The sequence below is a fragment of the Muntiacus reevesi genome, chromosome 2 (genome assembly GCF_963930625.1).
Source record: "Muntiacus reevesi chromosome 2, mMunRee1.1, whole genome shotgun sequence".
Taxonomy (NCBI): Eukaryota; Metazoa; Chordata; class Mammalia; order Artiodactyla; family Cervidae; genus Muntiacus; species Muntiacus reevesi.
Window position 1 is genome coordinate 253,176,462 of NC_089250.1, and position 23,370 is coordinate 253,199,831.

Sequence of the window (23,370 nt, forward strand, 5' to 3'; positions counted from 1 at the left end):
CCATTCTGCTCTGTGACAAACTCTGAACTGAACCAACAGGTGCAGGTGCTAAAGGGGGGAGAGGAGGAAAAGTTTTAACACGTAGACCCCTGATTTGTTATTAGGTGTTGAAAGTGGTAAAACATTAATAATTTAAACGTGAATGAATAATTGCAGTCTGTAAATAGAAAATACAAGGAAGACGATCTATCGCCAAAACAAATTGGAGGAGCAATGCCATATTGCATAATTGGCATTTAATAATTCATTTTTTTATTATTGTTTTTGACTATAATTCCTTAGCATTATTATGTGTAGGTAAGGCATGCAATGCAAATTCCCCACCAGTTGATGCTGTTGATTCACTGTGCCACGGTACCTGGCACAGATCTGAACTCTTTCTTTATTTTCAGGGATGGAAGAAGCCAGTCTGTGCCTTGGAGTGTCCTCAGCGGCGCCGGAAGCAGAGCCCCATCTGAGCGGCCCCGTCCTCAACGGCCAGTATGCCATGAGTCAGAAGTTGCACCAGATCACCTCCCAGCTCAGCCATGCTTTCCCCGAGCTACATCCGCGGCCCAACCCCGAGGAGAAGACCCCCGCGCCTCTCGACGAGAAGGCCCACGTGCCCATGAGTGGCCAGCCCATGGGCAGTCAGATGGCGCTCCTGGCCAACCAGCTGGGCCGGGACGTGGACACCAGCCTCAACGGGCGGGTGGATCTGCAGCAGTTCCTCAACGGTCAGAACCTGGGCATCATGTCCCAGATGAGCGACATCGAGGACGACGCCCGCAAAAACCGGAAGTACCCGTGCCCGCTCTGCGGCAAGCGCTTCCGCTTCAACAGCATCCTCTCCCTGCACATGCGCACTCACACCGGCGAGAAGCCCTTCAAGTGCCCGTACTGCGACCACCGGGCGGCGCAGAAAGGGAACCTCAAGATCCACCTGCGGACCCACAAGCTGGGCAACCTGGGGAAGGGGCGCGGGCGGGTGCGCGAGGAGAACCGCCTGCTGCACGAGCTGGAGGAGAGGGCCATCTTGCGGGACAAGCAGATGAAGAGCAGCCTGCTGCAGCCCCGGCCCGACCTGAAGCCCCTGGCGCACGCCCAGCAGGCCCCGCTGGCCGCCTGCAACCTGGCCCTGCCCACCAACCACAGCGTGCCGGACGTGGCCAACCCGGTGCCCTCGCCCAAGCCGGCCAGCGTGCAAGAGGACGCGGTGGCGCCCGCCGCTGGCTTCCGCTGCACCTTCTGCAAGGGCAAGTTCAAGAAGCGGGAGGAGCTGGACCGCCACATCCGCATCTTGCACAAACCCTACAAATGTACGCTGTGCGACTTCGCCGCTTCGCAGGAGGAGGAGCTTATAAGCCACGTGGAGAAGGCCCACATCACAGCCGAGTCGGCCCAGGGCCAGGGCCCCAACGGCGGCGGGGAGCAGTCGGCCAACGAGTTCCGGTGCGAGGTATGCGGGCAGGTGTTCAGCCAGGCGTGGTTCCTGAAGGGCCACATGCGGAAGCACAAGGACTCCTTCGAGCACTGCTGCCAGATCTGCGGCCGGCGATTCAAAGAGCCCTGGTTCCTGAAGAACCACATGAAGGTCCACCTCAACAAGCTGTCCGTGAAGAACAAGTCCCCCAGCGACCCCGAGGTGCCTGTGCCCATGGGCGGCATGTCCCAGGAGGCCCATGCCAACCTGTACTCCAGGTATCTCTCCTGCCTGCAGAGCGGCTTCATGGCCGCAGACAAAGCCAGCCTGAGCGAGCCCAGCCAGCTCTACGGCAAAGGCGAGCTGCCCCTGAAGGAGAAGGAGGTGGTGGGGAAGCTTCTGACCCCCATCTCCAGCATGGCCCACGGTGTCCCCGAGGGTGACAAGCACTCCCTCCTGGGATGCCTCAACCTGGTGCCACCGCTGAAATCCAGCTGCATCGAGCGGTTGCAGGCGGCCGCCAAAGCTGCCGAGATGGACCCCGTGAACAGTTACCAGGCTTGGCAGCTCATGGCCAGGGGCATGGCCATGGAACACGGCTTCTTGTCTAAAGAGCACCAGCTCCAGCGCAACCACGAAGACACTTTGGCAAACGCCGGAGTTCTGTTTGATAAGGAAAAGCGGGAGTACGTGTTAGTGGGAGCAGATGGCTCCAAGCAGAAAATGCCTGCTGATTTGGTTCACAGCACTAAAGTGGGCAATCAGAGAGACCTGCCAAATAAGCTCGACCCTTTAGAAGGCAGTCGGGATTTTTTGTCACACGGGCTCAACCAGGCTCTCGAGTATAACCTGCAGGGTCCCGGGAGCCTGAAGGACAAGCCGACCGAGTGCCCGGACTGCGGCCGAGTGTTCCGCACCTACCACCAGGTGGTCGTGCACTCCCGGGTCCACAAGAGGGACCGCAAGGGCGACGAGGACGGGCTGCACGGGGGCCCCGACGAGCGGCGTGGCTCGGGCAGCGACCAGGAGTCCCAGTCGGTGAGCCGCTCCACCACGCCCGGCTCCTCCAACGTCACCGAGGAGAGCGGGGTCGGAGGCGGGCTCTCGCAGACCGGGAGCGCCCAGGAGGACAGCCCGCACCCCTCCTCGCCGTCCTCCTCAGGTAGGTTGTTGGGGGAGATGGGGAACAGTGGCCGGAGCCAGGGCTCTCCCCGGGGGCCTGATTCTGTGCTGGCCTCAGTGGGGAAGGGGCCTCGCTGCCCTCCAGGGTCAGCTCTGAGGTCACTGCGGCCTCGTGCTCATGCTTGTGGACCTTGCCTGTTGGCCCTGCCTTAAGAGAAGGCTGTCATTTCAACTCTGTGACCTTCCCTTGAGCCCTGGCCACCGGGATAGTAAGTCAGTCCTTCTCCTGTGTGGTGGAGAGGTGGCCAGTTGGTGTGTTTGCCAGCGGGCATAGCCTACCTTGCCCCTAAGATTGCCTGGCCCCATTTCGTTCCCTGACCCCCATCTGCCATCCCCTCAGGAACCCAGGAGCTACCGTTTGCCTCCCTCCATGGATGTGATTGTGTAAGTTCAGACCTTCACGATCTATCCCCCCAGGTGTATGCCCGTAATTGTCTCATTTGGGCCTTTCACTGTCTCTCCTTAGATCTAACCTGTCTCCAGTCCCCTTCCAAAAGTACAGCTCGGTTCACCTGCCAGGTGTCTATAGCCTGAAGAACCACACCATTCTCCTCTGATGGTTTGGAAAAGCACAGAGGTTTGAAACACAGATGCGCGACTTCATGTCTTAAATTGTACTGTGTTACACGGGCGATACAGCTTTGGGGTCTAAAATAGCAAAGCAGAAAATCTGTCATCAAAATGTCTGTGAAATGCTGAAGCTTCCTGGCCCAGTTTGAGGGGGGAAAAAAAAAAGAAAAAAAAATATCCCACTATCCTAAGACAGCTAAATTAAAATCACTACCTAACAGCAGGTAAGCTTGTTGCCTTCATCCATATTTTCAAAGCCCCTTACTAATGGATAGTAAATTGAAAGTTATATCTCTAGCCCTTTATAAAGAAAGCATCTCGCTAATACTGTAATCATTCTGCAGCCTAACAACAGAGGAAATCATGCCATAACAAATACCCTGTAACTAATGGCAACATTGATTTCTGCAATCAGCCATTAAGTCTAGAAAATGAAAGACAGTTTGAGGCACCTCAAGGCACTGCGTTGCCCACTGTTAAAGATGTGGCAACACCCTGGTGAGGGTCATTTTTTTAAGTTTTTTTCCCCCTTTTATTTTTTTTTCCCTTCTCAGTTTCAATAAATATTTCAGCATTGGAGGTAATTCACTGCTACACTTATTAAGGAGATGCCAGATGAGTTGTGTTGTTCTTGTCATGCATCAGTATTCCCTTCTTCTAGGACAAAATTAGTATTAAAAATAAAGTGTGAGTTCGCTGGCTTATTACGAACCAGTAAAGAATTGTTAAGACACATAAATCTGCACTGCACATTCCAGAGATTCCGATAGCACTTAATGCCGCTGCTTAAACACCCATGAAACACACTGTCTACTCCTGGAGTCCTAGCCTCGTTTGCAGTTCACTTCTGTTGAGACACTCTGGAAGCGTCTGAGGAGGAAGGACTGCAGCACCACGGAGGGCTAGGCCTCGTTGCCTGGACTGACCACCGCCCAGAAGCCAGGCAAGGCTTCTCCAGTGTCGCTGCCGGATGGCAAGCGCTCTGAGGTGGATCTTTGTGCAGGAAGGCAGCAAAGTGCCAGGCGTCCCATGGTCAGGACGGATTACTTCCGGCCTCCCGTGAGGCGGTCCCCTCTCCTGGAGAGTCATCTCACGGGTTTTGGATTGGGGACCTTTCTGGGGCAGAAAGCAGAGCACAAACTGGCTTTCCTAACTTTTTGGAGTGACGTGGAGTTAACACTGACAGATTTTCATCCGTCTCCCAGCCCCGCTGAAATGAAAAGGTCTCAGCAGAATATTCCGACACCAAATGTTCGGCTCTATTAATGACGTGTTTACCGTGTTTTTCTCACCTTCTGGCCAAGTGATAGCCTCATGCTATTCCTATCTCTGTTGTTTCCAAATCTCTAAATACTCTGTTGAAAGAAGTCCATTTTGCTTAAAAGAACCAACCAGGCTTGGGACTCAAAGGAGAATTATACTTGAGTTGTGGTTATCTTCTCACTTTTATTTCCCTCATTGAAGTGTCGTACAATTGTGAATACTGATTCTTTCATTTCTGGTTGACTTCTTTGTTTTCTTCATATTCAAATTAGACCCTTTCATAATTTTCTGACTAAGTAGGAAAATTGATGGCATACCAATATGCAGCCTAAATCAGTCGCACGCCTGGGCCATTCAAGTTTTCCTGGGATTAGGACCCTTAACCAAATCGGGTTAGTCTTCCCTCTTATTTCTAACAAGTCTGATTTGTATAAAGTGCGATTAAAATAAGCATTTAAATAAAAATCTTGACACAATAGGTATTTTGTTATTACCTGTTAGAGAGAAACCTGCAAGGTGAAGGGGAGAAAAAAATCTTTAAGCCCTTAAGTAAAGAAAGAAGTACTTATTAAGGCTTCTATTAAGAAATAACTGCAAAAACACGGTTTTACAAATTTCTCAGACTGCATAACAATGTCGCAAAACTTAATTTGCATCACTTGATTCTTTTTTTTGTTGAAAACTGGGTCAGTAGGGCCTGAGAAACTATTTTTTCAGATCTTAACCAATGAATTCTTCTTTATAAATCGCTGCTCTTAACATGATAGTAGTTCTGAATTCATCATAAAAAACCTTTTTACAGAGAGCCTCTTAGAACAGATCTCCAGAAGAAGGCTTACAATGAGTGGCAGAGACGTCCTTTGTTATCAGATGTAATTCTTTGCAAAGGAGGATTGGAACGGAGTGGCTGTTTAAAAATGTCTTGCTCAGACCGAGACGAAGAAGGGGTCAAGTTTGCAATCAAACAGTTATTGCCGAGATGGGCGACTGTCACTGGCTAGGCTAATGTGGGATGCAGCTGTTTGTTATGTGAGCAAAAGAATGTTTGAATCAGTGAACATGTGAAAATGATTCCAGTGAACCAGAAAATGTGTTTGTTCTTTGGCTCTCCAAACTGCTGAGAACCAAGCTTAAGATCAACTGCGAAAACTAGGACCTTTGACAAATTGAGAGGTCATATTTTCTAACAGAAAATGGACAAAACTAGTCACACAGATCACTTCCCCATCTTTCCCCTTTGTTTTATTTGTTGTTGTTGTTGTTGATTTGTCTTACCACTAATTTCACACCGTAGTAGATGTCATTTCTGCCTCCGTGTACAATGCAAAGGGAGACTATTTGGAAAACAGCGGCTTAAAATTTTTTACTCTTTTATGACATTTAGAAAACAGGGCGGGTGTTTTGATGCTCCCTCATTTCTGGCTCGCGTGCAAACTCTCCGACGACATTAATCTCTGTATCTTTCCCTAAAATCTCGTCTAAGGCTGTGCTCCAATTCTAGCCTTATCCTGAGTCAGAAGACAACCAAAGTTCTGTTTCTTTAGATTTTGCTTTGGAAATCATGCTCGGAATAATTAAAACTTAATGTACTAAGAAACGATACTGTTCATTATATCCAACAGGGCAGTTACCTTCTGCATTCCCCATAATTTTGGAGAGGGGCTAATTGAAGTGTTGATGGTGGGAAAGGGGTAATTGAATGCGTTGACCCTCTGTTCATTAAATAAAGTCGGCTAAGTTATGTGATCAATGGAAAGCCAGGCAGGAAGAGATGGAAAGATGAAAATATTGTTAACCCCTACTTCTTCTGGTATGATATTTTGAGATGGACAAGGATTATTTGATCAGCTGGGCTGGAAGCCTTGCGGGCTCTTCTTTTGTTGGCCGAGCACATTCCTGAAATGCTGGGTCTCCATCCTGTGCTGGCCCATTGACCACAGCATCAAAGGCCTTTATCCAGGGCTCCCCTGCATTTACATCGGGTGTATAGTGATATGATAGATTTTCTTTCTTTTCCACCTCTTTTTCTCATGTGGCTCCTCCTCCCTGCCCCCATTCATGATAACCACTGCCTGCTCCACACAAACAAATCTGGGCACTCGAAAGAAGGGAAAAAAGGAAAAAGAAAAACATTTAAGTCTGAGGATTAAGATCTTCAAATTTTTTTTTTTTTTTTTTTGCTTGTGCATTCCAATTGTTCTTAAAATATTTGGCAATGTCAATTAGTAACTGAGCAGAGTTAGCTGATGAACACAATTTTCCAGTAGACTGAGCACCCTATTGTTGCCGAGCGAACAGCAGATTTCTGAGGTCATTATCATTCGCTGGTTGCTTGGCCCAGCTGCTTCCTGCTGCAAAAGCCAAACTTTATACTGGAGCTCGGGGATGGCAGGCAGCAACAGGGGGCTGGGAGAGGAGAGGGGGGCTGGCTGCAGAGCGAAGACAGTCATTATCAGCAGAGGAAACAGAAAGTAAAAGTTTCCAGGCGATTCCAGGAAAACTGCCCTCTATCAGGCTTCTCCCTCCCATTCCTCTCCCAGCACCTTCCACCTCCAGGCCGGGAATTAAAAGGACCAGGGGATGGCCCCTGGGCATTGTGGCCACTAATCTCTTAGCTGAGTAGAACTTTGGAAAACAATAATCCCATTTACAAATTTGCTTAAAAATTGTTAACCCAGTCTAAGGCATGTGAGTGATTTCTTCATCGATAGACTCCTTCATTTTTATTAAAAGCAGAAAAAAGAAAAGTTATTTTTTAAAGGATGAAATTAGTAAACTTGGGGACGACAAACAGGGACTATGATTTCATTTTCCAGAGGGACCTTTGGAGCAGATACTAGTCTGAAATTCCTTATAGAATCAAATTTAGCGTGGAAGGCTCCCCCTGTCCACTCCAGCCTCTCTCTTTTCCTGCCTCCTCTCTCTCCCTCCCCCACCCTTTAATTTGGGAGCTGGTTCAGTGAGATGAAAAGCTGCACTTTTTTAAAGCTCAGCTGTTAAAACCGAGCGCCATATGCAGCTTTTCCGTCCCGACGTGGAAGAGTGTGCAGGCAGCCGCCGTGTTTGTGGAGATTTACGGAGGCTCGGCTGTGTGTGCCGAAGCCATGCCCGGGCAGATGCTGGTGGGCCCTGCCTCCCGGGAGCTGGCCTGGCCTGGGCAGTAGGCTGGCCAGACTTCTGTCCGACGGGGCAGAGGTCAGGGCTCCAGTGGGCTCCCCCTGCTCTCCCGCCTTTCTGCTGGGACTGGAGGTGGTCCGCCCACTTGGCGTGGTGCTGGAGCTGGGAGCAGGAGCCCTCAGATGCTGGTTCACCTCGCCTGTCTCCCGTGAGGGGGCCGGACGCCTGACGGCAGCTCCTTTTTATAAACTTCCGATCACTCTGTGCCCTTTGATGGTCTTGTGCCTGGGAACGCTCAGTACCACCCCGGGGCCTCAGCTGCCTCTCTCACCCCTTTGCGTGGAGCTGTAAATCCCACTTCCACGGGGCTGCCCGATGGCGCTGTCACTTAGCATTTCAGAAAGAGAGGAATCATACTGGCTCTTAAAGTCTTCAAATAGGAAGTGTGATATAAAAGATGTGTGACACGAGATCCCAGAAGCAAAGCCTCTTTCCTCCTCCTTCCCGAGGATTCCCAGATTCCCAGGACACCGTCTTCTGTCCGCGGGGTCGATTCCCACCGCAGGGTCACCGGAGCCCTGCCGTTTTCAGCTGCCCCGCCTCACTCTGCCCACCTTCGTGTCCCCCTCTTGTGCTCTGAGGGATGCTGCGCTCCTGCCCGAGAACTTAGGAAGCCCCCCGTGTCCACGGTGGGGTGCTCCTTCTGTATGCGTGTTAATACAAGGAATAGACGTTCATTTAAATCTAAATTTAATGGTCATAAGAAAAACACAGATTAGCTAAGGACAGGTTACAATGAGGCAAAGAATTAAGCAATCAGTGTTCAGAACGGAGCGTGAAGCCTTCGGTGTGTGATTGCCGCTAGCTGGAATGGGAGGTTCGAGCTCAGGTTGGCCACCACCTTGGCATTAGAGGTTTGCTTTGCCAATGGCCACAGCGCGGCCTCTGCTTGTTGGTCCAAAGCATGTGTCATGAGCTGCCTGGAGCCACCTTTCACCCACCCACTCTCTTGCTATTCCTCCTCAGGTACCTGGGAACGTAGGCCCAACGTGTCAGCACTGCCAGCAGCTGCTCCTACAGAGCGGGGACAGTCTCTGTTTGGGGAGCGCCTTGGGGTCCTCCTGTTCACCGGATCCCTTCTCCACCAGGCTCTTATGCCTTCGAACCCCTTCATTGGCATGAAGCGTTGTGCCTGCTATGAGACGTGCACTCCTGAGCCTGTAAAGCAGGGAGTCTTCCTTGCTTTCCACCTCAGCCAGTGCCTGGCTCTGCCCTCCTCTAGAGGAGGTTTTGGGAGGTAGCCCTGATGTCTCCAGGGTGGAGACAGGTACAGGCTTCAGTAAACCTCCTGTTCCACTGGCCCTCAGGATTCCCCTGGATTCCGGGGGACGCCTCTGGACTATCTGGGATGTTGAGGTGGACAATGGAGGGAGACCTGGGAGAGACCCATGCTGGGAGCACATGGCAGTGCTCTGAGCACGTGAGGTCGGAAGAGAAGTGAGCCTTAACTCCCATAACTGTCAGGCTTTTGGAGCGTTGATGGTAGGGGTGGAGAAACACCTGCAGAGATCAGGAGATTGGATTTGTGCAGACATCCCAAATTCGTGATGACTGGGCTGGAACCTTTGCCATCTGTGACCCTTGGGCCTGCTTGCTGCCCTTCTGGGTTCCTCACTTCCCTCTCCTCTGTTGGCATCTGACAGCTCATCCCCCACCCGTGTGGACCAGGCTGGCATGTAGAAAGGGGCAGTGACGCTCACAAATGCAGAAGAAAGGGGACTCTCCAGCAGGGTGCAGGGCAGGTGGTGGGGACTCTCTGTTCTCTCCGGGAAGCAAGCGTCGCAGCAGCTGAGAAGAGCCGTGGGTCCCCCTTGCCTTTTCCTGGCAGGACGGGGCGACGGCAACATTTACTTAAGCTGTGGAGTTTGGCACTGCTGCCGCCAGGCGCCATCTGGAAACCCCTTCTCGGAAAGCTGTGGGCCCTTCCAAAGGAGCTCAGGGGAGCAGGTCTTGGGCAGAGTTTTGGGTCTTTATTTTTGGGCAGAACCTGAGCAGCGAGGCACCTGAGCAGGGCTTGGGGGTCCCCTAGGAGCTGGGTAGCTAAAGCAGGTCTTCCTTTCTGTGCGCGTGGTTTTTCACTTTGTTTGGGCCGCCCCACTGGATTCTGAGCCAGATCTGGTGTAGCTTTTCTTTGTCAGGAGTGCACGCAATTTCCTGGGGCTGTATTTCCATTTATTTATCTTGTATTGCATTTTGCTTACTGTTTTCACCTAAGTCCTGGTATACTGTGGGTACTGTGGAGCCAGCCAGGACAGTCCTGGTTAGTTCCCAAGACAACTCTGTAATAATGGAGCTTGTTAATATAATCTGAGAGGTGAATACTGTGCCTCTAACATGGGCTGGGGAGGCAGAATGGGGAACTGGGGGGCTTGGTTTGTGACAGGGCCGAGCTAAGCACAGAGATTTGCTGCCATCCTCTCCTTGATCCTCATCTTCAAAACAGGCTGCAGAACTCCAAAACAGTGCATGTCTGAACACTCCCTCCGGCTCCCTGACAGGTGGGCCCAGGCACAAAGGGAGCTGTGCTGTTGGTAGAGGCGGTGGTGGGTGGAATTCGTGTGCCTGGGTCTGTTTGCTTTTCCTACCAAGGGAAGGTTGTCCAGGGCCTAGCTGCTTGTGGGATCCATGTCTTCGTTGCTGTCAGCATTGGGGTTTTGTGTGACATGTGGCATGTGTCCATGGGCTGTGGGAGGCACAAGATAAGCTGACTCCCTGGCGGGGCTGACCATCCTCTTGGGGATGCCCAGCCAGGTATTGGCAGAAGGAAGTGGGTGGTGTGTGGGTTGGCTTTTGATGCCTCATCACTTGCCTTTAAGGGGTGGGGTCACATTTCAGCTTTTGCTGGGAGCAGGGCACACCTTGGGGTGACCATGATGTTTTCCTCTGGTCCTTGGGTGCTGGGGACACCAGAGAGGGTCCATTCTCTCCCCCAGGGAGGCGTCTTGCTGGGCCGGGACTTGGGTGGACACCAGTTTCTTTGCTCTGGTTTGACCTCAGTTCCAAAGCCATTTGATGTATGATGAGACAGGTTCCCTTCAAGGCGCTCTCATCTCTTCATTACAGTAATGTCCCAAAACTCTTAGCTCAGTGGTTGTCATCGTGGTTTTTGGACACCCTCGGTTGTCTTCAATCATCTTGAGAGGCATTTTGGAAAATTTCCAACTTGCTTATGTTTAGTTCAATGTAAAATGTGTGCAGTGGTTGTTTCCTTGAAGACCAAGACAGATACATGCTTCTCTTTATTGCTAAATATATTTTGTTAAATTTGCTGCTAAAATCGGTGTTTTAGGTTCTTTTTTTAAAAGTAATTTGCCTTGAAAAATTGAAGTGATACTTCAGCAAAGCTGCTGTGTGACATAAAATAATCCCTGTGTAGGAGACCATTGGCAGCATGCATCTGTTCCCAGATGGGGCCTGACCCCTTCTGAAATATGTTCAAACCCCGGCCACTTGGTCTCTTCCTAGAGGGCCATTTACTGACTTCTTTGTTGCTGTTTTTGTTGTTTAATGACATTATTCTTTTTTTTCTTACTATAAAATTAATTCTTGTTTATCTTGGACATTGAGAAAATACAGATAAATACAAATAAAATAATGTAAAAATATATCTGCCCTTGCCACTCAGAGGTAACAACTGCAAACATTTTAGTCCATTCTTTCCCAGTCCATTTTGTGCCCTGAAAGATGTATTTCACAAAAAAAAAAAAAAAAACGACTGCATTACAGACTTCTATATGATCCAGCTTTTACTTAAATATATGTCACGTGTTTTTTTGCAGTTGAATATTCAACACAGAGATCAACAAACTCTTTCTGTAAAGGTTCAAATAACAAATAATTTAGGTGTTGTAGGCCATGTGGGCTCTTTTGTAACTACTCACTTCTGTCATAAATGAAAGTGCCTGATGGTTTCTAATAAAACTTTATTTACTAAGCCAGGTGACAGAAAGATTTGGCCCGTGGGCTGTCCTTTGTGCACGCCTGTTCTACAGTAATAGCTGTGCTTTTATAAATGCCTCATACAAGTACTGTGTTCCCTGTTTCTGGAAGTGGACCTCCTGGCAATGGAGCCTCAAGTCACAGGATGGCAGCCCGCAGGCTGCAGCTGGGTATTACCCAGCAGGGTGCGGTGTCTTGAGGTCATTTCTTCCAGTACGGGAGATTTTACTGAGAATGTTCCTCCCAAGGTAATATTGAAATCTGTCTCCTTCAAGCTAGGTAGGTCCCTGTTACCAAGCAACTCTGTGACTCCTTTGTTCTTTCATAAATTCGTTCGTTTGTTGGTTTGTTCATTAATTCATTTGTTCATTCAAGGACAAATACTTATTAAGTAGGTTATGAACACCGAGTCACATGCTCGGTGCTGGGGATGCAGGGGTGAGTATGGACAGGTCGTGGCGTCCAGAGGCCCTGAGCCTGGCAGCCAGCAAATCCTAATCAGAGAGGGGTAGGTGCGTGGGGGGGCTGCCCCCTGCACCTACCGCTTGCTGCCCAAGTGCCTGGAGGAGACCCACGTGCCTTGGTGCCCACATTTGTTCCCAAGGGACCTGAAACGGTGGCAGAACCACCCGTCACCTCAGTAGCTCCTGTGCAGGTAACTCCTTCCCTTTGTGGAACCTGGCCAACCCAGTGACTTCCAGGGAGGCACCCCCAGCTCAGCCACTGTGAGCGGCCGTCCTCTCTCTCCCTGGATGTGAAGGGCAGTTTTCTTGCTGCCGAAAAGGCCCTGGCAGAGAGTGCAGCCGCTGCTTTTGAGGAGGGCCCCCAAATGGCAACCCACTCCAGTATTCTTGCCTGCAGAATTCCATGGACAGAGGAGCCTGGTAGGCTACAGTCCATGGGATCGCAAAGAGTTGGACACGACTGAGCGACTTCACTTCACTTCCTCAGGCCAAGAAGGGAGCCAGATGGGATCTTGTGCAGGACTCGCAGCTTTGTGGCCTATGTGTCCTCGCAGCCGGTCACTTGACACTGGGGGTGGGGTGGGAGCTGCCCTGAAGGGGGCAGCAAGAAGAGTCAGGGTGGAGCTCCACACCAGGGAGCACGGGGCCGGCTTCTCACTCCAGCTCACCTGCCTCTGACCACCCTGTGGTTCATGGGCAGATGGAGGTCTTGAGTCAGCTGTCAGGTGGAATGTGGGTTCCTGTTGGGACCCTGCAGATCAAGCTGGTGAGAGTTTGTCAGACCCACACTGGGAAAGATACTCTCTGCATTTTATCCAAGCTGACCTGACTTCAGAACCATCCATAGCTGTCCCCACGGAGGACCAGGTGAGTCATCTGGGGGGCTGTACCACCTCATATGTTAAAATGTCCAGCATCAGTAGAGGTTGGGCCCTACTGACAGTGCCATTTTTCTTTTGGGGTGGTGGATCATGAACTAAATACAGACCCACTATGAGAATGAGTGGAAACAATTTCTTCTGGTACACATCGGACCTCAATTGCCCTTTATTTTCTGTGAATTAAAAGGTCATAAGCCTGGCTATTAACCCAGAGACAAATGCATTTTCTAATGTTTAAGAAATGACTCCTAGCACAACACAGACTTCAGCCAGAGCTTGACCCCCTACACAGGCAGGCTTTACCCACCCTGCTGGGCTATTCAGGCAGCTCGCTCCCCTCCCTGGGGCCTGGGCGTTCTCCTCCTCATGGGAGAGAGGGGGTGGGGAAGTCTAGAAGGCTCTGAGACCCCTTTCATCTTGTTTTTCCTCTGTTCTCCCCTCCCTTCCCAATGTTTCCATGGCCTATGGGTAACTTTCAAGGTTCTCATCCCCTGAGCAGAGACCTAGGGTTTGCACAGTTGAGAATTTGGGGATTTCTTGTTGATGTCTGTGTCCGAGCCTCGAGCAGGTAGGGAGGCCCTGTCATCTCTGAGGGGCCCCGTGTGCCTGGAGGATGGTGGGGCTGGGAAGACGCTCATAGCTCCTTTCCTCGGGGTGCCTTCCCACCCGCTCTCCCTGTGTGAGGCCTCCATGCCCTGGAGGAAGGGTCCTGCCACTAGGGGGCACCTCCAGGGCCCCTCACTCTGCAGCTGGAGGTTTGCTCTTCCCCTCCTGGGGGCAGAGCTTACAGGGCTGTGGAGGAGCGTGCTGGTCACGGGGAGGGCTCCAGTGCAGGGCCTTAGGAGCTGTGTGACCTAGCAAGGTCTCCTTAGCCTCTTTGTGCTTCTGTCTCCTCTGGCAGAGGAGAGGGTGTCAGCTGTATGGAGGAGAGGCTGTATTGAGTTACAAAGCTAGGAAGTAGTGGAGCTGAGATTCGAACCCGTGTCTGTCTGACCTCTTGCCTTTTATTTCCACTATTGGGTCATGCTGGGGATGGGGTGCACGCGGCCAAAGGCAGAAACCTTGCTTGCCAGCTCTGCTCCATACTGGCCGATGGGAGCTTGGCCCTCACACACAGTGGGAAACTCAGATGAGTACTCCTTCCTTCTCTTTGTATCTTTCCAGAAAAGAGTCAAGGAAGGGGATGGCCCAGTGCTTGCTCAGCTCTCCTGAGGATCGACTGGGACCCAGCCAGAGTGCCATGTTTAGACTTAAAGTGACTGCCCAAAGCTATGGTTGCAGGGATCCCCCAACCCCTCCTCAAGGTCACACCTCTTTGTATCTTTCCAGAAAAGAGTCAAGGAAGGGGATGGCCCAGTGCTTGCTCAGCCTTGCTGAGGATCGACTGGGACCCAGGCAGAGAGCCATGTTTAGACTTAAAGTGACTGCCCAAAGCTACGGTTGCAGGGATCGCCCAACCCCTCGTCAAGGTCACGTGTAGAGCAAGTCACCGGGGTCAAGTGGCTGGGTCCCTGGGTGCCCCTGGAGGCCCAAGGCTGAGAGGATGGACTCCTGGGGCACGGTCTGGTGACTTGGGGGACCGACTGACTGTCTTCCTGTGCAGCCTGCCTGAGTCTCAGTTTCCGCATCCCTCACAACTCCATCATGCTCGCCAGCCCGTTTCCATTTCCCTGCTCTCTTTTATAGGCCGGTGGTGGAAGGGGGCCTGGGTGTGGGTGGTGGGCTGGAGAACGGGGTGGGGAGCAGAGGCTTGGGGCTGGCACAGCCAGGACTGTCTAGTGGGTGCATGCTCTCAGTTCTCCCCACCCACTGATTCTTTCTGGAGAAGAGAGGGCTCCCCCATGGGTAGAGGAAGAGAAAGAGAGGAGGGCCTCTGCTTTTCCTCCCTGGTCAGCACCATCCTCCGAGGTGTAAATTAGGAGGCAGTGTTGTCATCTGGGAAGCCTTCCAGAGGAGGGGCTGCGGGTTCTTTGTTGTTGTTCCTGGTGGCACTAAAAACGAACCAAGCGGCCACGTCACACTGGCAGCGCCAAGTGGGTGTCCTGGGCTGTCATGCTGCCCTGGACCTACCTAGGGCGGCCCCAGAGAGGACACAGTTCAGCTGAGTCTGCTGTCGTGGGTGTAGGGGAATTAGCAGGTTCAGACATCCCATAGTTTCTGGGAATAGAGCATCCAGCACACAGTTGTGACCGTGTATGTGTATCTGGAGGCTGGTGTGCATCTGAACATTTGTTGTCTGCGTTGGGATGTGTGAGCATGGTCACGTTGTCCTGGGCTGGGGTTGCTGTGTGCGTATCTGTAAGATGATTTAGGTTTTTGGATGTAGTTGCTGGGAGTGGATGTGTTGCTCTGTGCTCGTTTGTGTGTGCGTGTGCGTGCGTGTGCATGGACGGTGGGTGTGTCTTGGACTGTGGATGTACTGGGATGGAAGTGGATGTGCACGCACTGGGCATGTGTGTTGGTGTGTGTACAGGTAGGTTGGGATATGAAGGTCAGTACGTGTGTGGGAGTACGGTGCCGCTAGGGTGTGGCATTAGGGTATGCAAATATGTTGGTGTGGCTGTGTGGTTTGGGGGCGTGCATATTTGTGTGTTGACACGTGCTAGTAGAGAGATGTGTGTTGAGATGTATGTGATGGTGTGTAGTGTGGGTGTTGGTGTAGGTGTCAGGCGTGTGTTGTGTGGTCAGGTGTGTTGGGGAGCCACATCGGTGTATGTTGGTGCGCTGATGCACGTGCTAGTAGAAATGTGTGTGCTGCCTGTGCTGGTGTGGGCGTTGGGATGTGTGTTGTGTAGCTAGGATGTGTGTGGTGGGTAGCTTACTGTGAGGCTCCCTGAAGCACTGTGACCCTCCAGCCTTCCCTGCAGGAAGAGAATCTGGTTCTGAGCCCGGCCCTGCCCCTTTATTGTTGTTGTTTAATTGCTTCAGTGGTGTCTGACCCCATGGACTGTAGCCCACCCGGCTCTTCTGTCCATGGGACTTCCCAGGCATGAATACTGGAGTGGGTTGTCATTTCCTTCTCCAGGGGATCTTCCCGATCCAGGGATTGAACTCACTCCGACCTGAGTCTCCTGCATTAGCAGGCAGAGTCTTTATCGCTGAGTCACCAGGGAAGCCGGGCCCTGCCCCTTGGAGCACTGCTAATGCGGGCTCCCCTCCCTGTTGCCACCTCAGCCTCAGGCAGAAGCTCTGGCTCCTGGGATGTGAGTTTTGGCAAATGCAGGGGCCCTGTCTTCCAGCATCTCACAGCCAAGCCCTCTGTGGCCTCAAGCTCCTACTGGAAGAAGTTGGGGCTTGAGGGTGGGTGTCCTTCCAGGGAACCTCTGTTCTGAGCTCAGCCAGCATGTGCCCTGAGTGGGCCCAGAGTCCGTGAGGACAGAATCGTGCTGTCCTCGGGGCGTTCTCCTCATGGTCCCCTGTGCAGGGGACGGGATATAGCAGATGTTTGGGGATCTTGTCGACTTGCACTGAATGAAATGAAAATGTGCTCTCCTGGTACAAAGGGTGCTTGCCCAGGAGCCAGCCAGGACTCAGGCCTGCCCCCCACTCCCCCTCTAGGTGCCGGACCACCTGAAATCACGGCGCAGAGCCTGCACCACAGACCTGCAGTGGCTCTGGGAACTGGCCGGGTCTCCGTCTGCCAGGAGTGGGAGGAGCCGAGGGCATAAGGAGTCTGGGGGGCAGAGAGGGGCCCAGGGCATGTGAATGCCACGCTGGGAGCAAGTCCTCTCGGGGATGCACTTGGCCTGCCCTCAGCACCCAGAGGACCCCCTCTCTGGGGCAGTGGCAACCTGGGCTCCAGGTCCACCCCTCCTCTCTGGATGGCCATGCTCCACGAGCCTCAGAGCAGCTGCCTCTCCTTGCCCCCTGTAGGGTGTTCGTGGATGCAGTAGCAGCCTCACTGCCAGCGTGCCTGCTGAGGGCCAGGGCAGTGGGGTAGGGACGTTGCCATGAGCACTGCATCCTCCATCCTCAGACTGTTCAAAGGCTTCGGCTGTTGCACCAGCAGCTTGAAAAGTGATCTTGCAGGCACTCTGGAGTTTAGTTGCCATGTTCTAGTTTTAAGGCCACTGTGGATGGTCTGGGGTGCAGGTCTGGGGACTTGGAGGTGAGCCTTACTGAACGCACCACAGGTAGGGTCTTCAGAATGGTGCCCCAAAGAAGCAGCTGGCGTTGAGGGGTGTCAGTCTGGTCAGAGGCTGAGGGCCAGGAGGACACTGGGCCCTTGGGGAGCTTAGGAGCCCCAGGGCATGGGACTCTCCTTTTCCTGAAATTTAAAATAGTCTGCTAGTAGCCATTTCATAAAGTCAGAAAGAAACACTGTCTTGGGACAGCATGTGTCAGGGCAGGCATGGATTTGATGAAACTTTCCCTGGAAATCACATGGAGCAGAAACCATGTGTCAGGTCCACTCAGCTGTGACTAGAAGTCTGTGAAGCCAGTGCTTTGGGGTCAGATGCCCCTGTTTGGTTAGTGGTGGAGGCAAAGCTAGCATCTCCAAGGTATGAGCCCCCATGAAGGACGGTGCAAGGCTCCTGGAGGCTTTGGGGAAGAGAGCTGGGAGTGGTGGAGAGGAGGGCACCCACGAGGGAGGGGCAGATGCCTCCCGTGGTCTCCTTCTTAGGGAGAGCAGGGCTCCTGGAGGCTGGCCGCCAGTATCCACGGCTGTGCTCCTCAGGGGACTGGATAGAACATACCCGAACCCCTAAGGGCAGGCACTGTGGGGATGTAGCTTCCTGGGGAGGTGGGTGGGAATGTTGGGGTGCTGGAGTGAGTGAGAATGATGTCTCTGGGGTGCACAGCCAGCCTGCATCCCTTCCATGCTCAGAACCCTGCAGTGACTTTCCATCATGCAGGGAATAAAATCCTTGGTCTCAAGGCCTGGAATCTCCCCCCACCTCTCTGCCTTCTGCCCTCCCCTCTGACCAGTCCCTTGGTGATCTTCGTGTTGTCTGTGGTCTCTGGGGTGAGCTCTGGACACAGACTGTCACAGGCCAGTTCCAGCCCATCATGCAATGTGTGTTAGTTGCTCAGTGTCTGACTCTGTGACCCCATGGACTATAGCCCTCCAGGCTCCTCTGTTCATGGAATTCTCCCGGCAAGAATAATGGAGTGAGTAGCTATTCCCTTCTTCAGGGGATTTTCCTGACCCAGAGATGGAACCTGGGTCTCCTGCATTGCAGGCGGATTCTGTACCATCTGAGCCACCAGGGAACCCCCATCATGAAGACCTCACCCCCAAAAAGCACTTCCCCTGGTGGTTTTCCCGTGAGCCCAGCTATGAAGAGCCCCTCGCTGGATACCCTTGTTGTATCACCTTGGGAAGCATCGTGGTCTGATCTGCATACGTGTGACTTGTCGTGTGCACTGCCTCCCCGCGTGAGCGCCCTGACAGCAGGGACTCTGGTTCGCTGCTGTATCCCCAGTGCCCACTACAGTGCCCCCCACATGGTGGAGGCTCAGTGAGCATGCTTTAAAAGACAGGGTGGTAAAAGGCACATAACACAAAATTCACCCAAGTGTGTGGTTCAGAGGCATTAAATGCATTCGTACTTTGGTGCAGCCATCGCCACCGTCTCATCTGGCAGAACTGAAACTCTGTACCTGTTCACCAATGACCCCCTCCTCTGCCCCCAGCTTGGCAGTAGCCCTTCTACTGTCTGTCTCTGTGAACTTGACGCTCTGGGTGCCAGTGGAATCACATGGGCTGAGTCCTCCTGTGACTGGCTTCGTCTCTCAGCATGATGTCCTCTGGGTTCATATGTGTGGTGAGAGGTGACAAGATTTCCTTCCTTATAAGGCTGAAAAATACTCTGTTGCATGGATGTGCCACATTCCATCTATTCACTCATGTGTCACTGGACGACATCTTTATTTCCAGAAGTACTTTTGCATATGTGAGTGAAGGCAGAGTGTGGTCCTGCCCACTCTGTCCCCGGCCTGAGAGGAGGGTGGTGGCTTTGGATTTGTTAATTCACAGCATCCCAAGTGACTGCTCTTCAGAAGTCAGGGACCGCTTTCCTCAGCAGGCCTGTGTTGGGGTCTGGGCATTTTGGAGGTCAGCTTGGGTCAGACCTTGGGCCTCTGGGAGAGCTGCCGTGTGCCCCAAGGGGCTGAGCCCCTTCTGTAGGGGTGAGCCCAGTGTTTGCTAGTGGGCAGGGCGGGTGGAAGGGGAGCTGTGGCCCTCTGGAGCTGATGCTGGGAGAGGAATGCACACACACATGGCCACAGCCCCATGGCAAGCTGCCCCAAACCAAGAGTGCTGCCTGGTGTTGGCGGAAGCCAGATCTCCAGAGGACAGCCAGCGTGGTCCAGTAGGGTTCAGCATTCTCCGCAAAGCTTGTCCTGTGCCCTTTTGGAGTAGAATCCCTGTCTCACCTGCGAACACAGCCTGGGTTGGTGCTGACAGCAGGGGAAAGATGAGGATGTGGGGATCTGGGGAGGCATGGGGAAGTGCAGTGACTGACTTGGGGTCTAAGGGAAGGAGCAGGGGACAGCCAGGCCATGGCCGGACCTGAGCCTGGGAAGGGCCTTGACTCATCAGGCTGACTGCAGGCAGACTCCCCAGCTCAGCAGGTTACCTGTGCCACCTGGCCCTTGTGGGGTGCTTCAGGGCGCACACCCCTCCACCCCTGCCCAGTGAGTCCTAAACTGGGGTTGCCTTGTGTGGTGTGGACCCAACATGGTCCATAAAGGCTGACAGCTTCTTGGGCTTCTTGCTGAAGGGAGTGGGAGTGGGAAGGGGCCAGCAAGATGTGGGATGGAGAAGATGGTCTTGGGAGGGAAGCTGGGGTGCTGGAGAGAAGCGGGACGTTGTGGACAGGCAGGGAGTGGAGCAGGGCCCTGGGGGTCCTGGCGATGGAGGGGACCTGAATTTTGGGCAGGACAGATGCTGAACGCTCAGATCCACTGGGGGGCCGAGGGCAAGGGTGTGAAGGGGAGGAGGAAGACAAGGATACCTTGGCTTGAAGGTTCAAGGGGATGCAGGCAGAATTCCACTCAGTCAGCTCTCAGCTGAGGACATGGGGAGGCCAGGTGAGGCAGCCTTAAACCTGCCCCATAAAAGTGAGGTCTCCCCGGGCCTCCTGGGGTCTTGTTCTTGAGCTGGAGCCTGGGAGACACAGATACCCATGACAGGGCTACGTGCGGGCTGCTGTGGGCTCGCTTCCCGCAGTGAGTGTTACCTCCCATCCCAGTCTGCTCCCAGGCTGCCGTCACAGCTTTCCATAGACTGATGCATACACAGAATCATTGTCTCTCTCACGGTTCTGAGGCTGGAAGTCCAAGATCAGGTGCCAACAGATTCAGTGTCTGATCAGGACGCGGTTCTCATAGTGAAGGCGAGGTATGCTCTGGGGTCTCTTTAATAGGGTACCTAATCCCGTTCATGCAGCTCCACCCCCATGACCTAGGCATGTCCGGAGACTATCACATTGGAGCTTAGGATTTCTGTATATGAGTTTGGGGGCACAAAGATCCGGTCTCTAGAACTTCTTCACTGATGCCTCCCTCCCCAAAGCAGTGTTGTTGATCGTGCCAGTTCTTTAAACAGAAAAGAGAAAAGAAAATGAGAGGAGGATCCAGCATGCTGTGAGCTTGCCCAGTGGTTCACAGGTAGAGTGTCCTCATGGGAACATGACAGGCCAGTCCAGCTAGCGCCTCCTCTGCTTGTGGGGAAACTGACAGTCCTTGGCGGATGGAGGCAGGTCCCAAAGGGGGATGAAAAGCAGCCAAGGGCAGATGTACCCATTCCACACCTGGAGTCCTGCTCCTCTAGGGATGCTCAGCCCTGTTCACAGCTCCCTCGGCCCTCACATGGGGATGGGAGAAGGCTCCATGGGCAGCAAGGATGCCGGAGACAGACAGTGGCTGCTTTGGAATTTCAGTGCAAGTTACAAATGGGACTGAGCAGGTTCTGCTTTTCTCAGACTGTCCCCATCCTGCCCCGAATCTTCCCCACATGTTCTTTACTGCTAGACACACAGTGTTTAGCTGATGGGAAAATAGCCAGAGAATTCAATAGCACCCAGTGGTCCCCAGGGGAGAGATGTAATTCCTAAAATGTACCAAACTAGTTAAAGTCACTTTTACACTGTGTTGCCATTTAGAGCTTCCCTCCACGTCCCTGTCCCGGATAAGCAGTGGTTGAGGGGGTCTGAGGGGGCAGTACAAGCTGTGAAGATGGGGAGAGGTGGTCTGCAACCTATCCTTCAGCCTCCCTCCTGCTGACCCATTGAAACAATTTCAACTGCACTCTTTCTTTGGGGGGTGGGTAATAAACTTTTTGGGCTTCCTCCATAGCTCAGCTGATGAAGAATCTGCCTACAATGCAGGAGACCCCAGTTCAATTCCTGGGCCACGAAGATCCCTCTGGAGAAGGGATAGGCTACCCAATCCCGCATTCTTGGGCTTCCCTGTTGGCTCATATGGTAAAGAATCCACCTGCAATGCTGGAGTCTTGGATTTGATCCCTGGGTTAGGATTTCCTGGAGGAGGGCATGGCAATCCACTATAGTATTCCTGCCTGGAGAATCCCAATCGACAGAGGAACCTGGCAGGCTATAGTCCACGGGGCTGCAAATAGTTGGACGCAACTAGGCAGAGCACCATAAACTTTCTGTTTTAAAATAGTGTTAGATTTATAGAAAAGTTGCAAGGATAACCTAGAAAGTAGGTTCCCGTGTTCTCCACACCGACTTTCCCCATTCCCAACGTCACTAGGGTCCATTTGTGCCAAGGAATGAATCCATCTCTGTCCATTGTCATTAGCTGAAATCTATACTTTATTTGAATTTCCTTACTTCTTACCTAATGTTTTTATTCTGTGCCTGGATGACATCAACGATTCCATGTTACGTTTAGTTTTTTTAATAAACTTTGTCTTTTGAAGCAATTTAAGTTCACAACAAAATCGAGTGGAAAATACAGACTTTCCACATACCTCCTGATCCCTACAACTTTCCCCACTGTTGACACTAGTTGTCATGACCCCTTAGGTCCCTTTTGGCCATGAGAGCCTCTCAAATTTTCCTTGTTTTTGGTGACTGTGACAGTTTTGAGGAGTACTGATCAGGTATTTTATAGGCTATCCTTCAATTTGGGTTTGCCTGATATTTCTTTCAGGGTTAGACTGAAATATAGGGCTCTTGGAAGGAAGACCCCAGAGGTAAAGTGCCCTCATCACATTGTATCAAGGACACCTGCTGTCAGTCTGACTTATTACTGTTGATGTTGACCGTGGCCCCCTGGCTGAGGTCTTGTCCAGTGGATTTGGCCCCTATAAAGCCATGCCCCTCTGAAAGGTAACCAGGACCGGCTACATAACCTACAGGACTCGGTGCAAAATGGAAAGGTGGAGCCCGTTGTTTGACATTACTAAGAATTTCAAGATTATGATGGTGGAACATTAAATCCAAGTTTAATTTAACTCCTTCTTGGCACACTCCGTATGTGACCTCTGTGGTCTCATGAAGGCAGTGCTGTTTGAAGGCCTGTGGGCGCAGGAGGAGGAGCCTAGTACTGTGGTCTCTTGTCCCTGAGCCGTTGGAGGAGGCAGAGGGCTGGGGAGGGTCAGAAACACTCAGGGTGGTGTGCGTATCACCGCGTGGACAGAGCATGTCAGCGCATTACAGGTATCTGCAGAGTTTCTGCTGAGCCACCTCTGGGGGGACCTCCCAGCTCTGCCTGGCAGAGAGAGGATGGTCAGGGTTGTGCCTGAGATAGCAGTTAGTAACGAACAGAGCAGCTCCATGATGGTTTTAAAAATATGTTGCTTTTACTTTTTTTTTTTTTTTTTTACCAATTTTCTCAGTGTGCAGAGTAGCAATTTCCCCCTAGAAGATCTTAGGATATTGTATTTACAAAATGAAATGCAAAAATGATCATGTTTCTGCTGGGCAAACTGGGGGGCCCCGGTGGAGGGATGCATCTGATGATGGCAGCCCCTCTCCTGGCCGCTCTCTCATCGGAGAGGGGAGCACGTCTCTTCTCAGGTGCATACCTGTGGAGGCGCAGGCCCCTTGCCACAGCATCAGTGCAGCAATGAGCGTACAGCTGCCAACCGGCTCTTCCTTGCTGTTACTCACCCAGCTGTTTAGAGAAGGAGAGAGTATTTCTAATCAGCCATATGGCATGGAGTTTTATTTGCCGTGGTAAGTTAAAAAGTACATTATTGGTCAGCATCTTGCATGCAGATTTTGACACTGCATTCCAGGAGTACCTGCAGAAGAGAAGGGTGGCAAGTCGGATCTGTGTAATTACATTGCTGTGCAAGCTTGTAACGTTGCCATCCCTAACTCCGCCCGGTATCTCACCGCGGCGGCTGCCCGGGGATATTGCAGCACGGCTCCTGTAGCCCGAGAAAGATTATGTAAACATGGTGTGCGATCTCGAAAGTGAGTAATGAAGTTGAGTACTTGTTGCAAAAATTAATAAATGGCTGGGTTCGCACGTGATGGAGGCGTCTCTGTGTGAGAACGGAGTCGCCGGCGTA

The 23,370-nt window shown here is 52.2% G+C and overlaps 1 protein-coding gene across 1 annotated transcript in view; it reads left to right on the plus strand.

The window, feature by feature from the left end:
- ZNF536 (zinc finger protein 536) overlaps window positions 1-23,370 on the plus strand; it is a 389,554-nt gene that overhangs the window by 146,472 nt on the left and 219,712 nt on the right. The window contains exon 3 of the mRNA XM_065920555.1: window positions 393-2,564. Coding sequence (XP_065776627.1) covers window positions 395-2,564 — 2,170 coding nt within the window. The 5' untranslated portion in view covers window positions 393-394. The remainder of the gene's footprint in view (window positions 1-392; window positions 2,565-23,370) is intronic.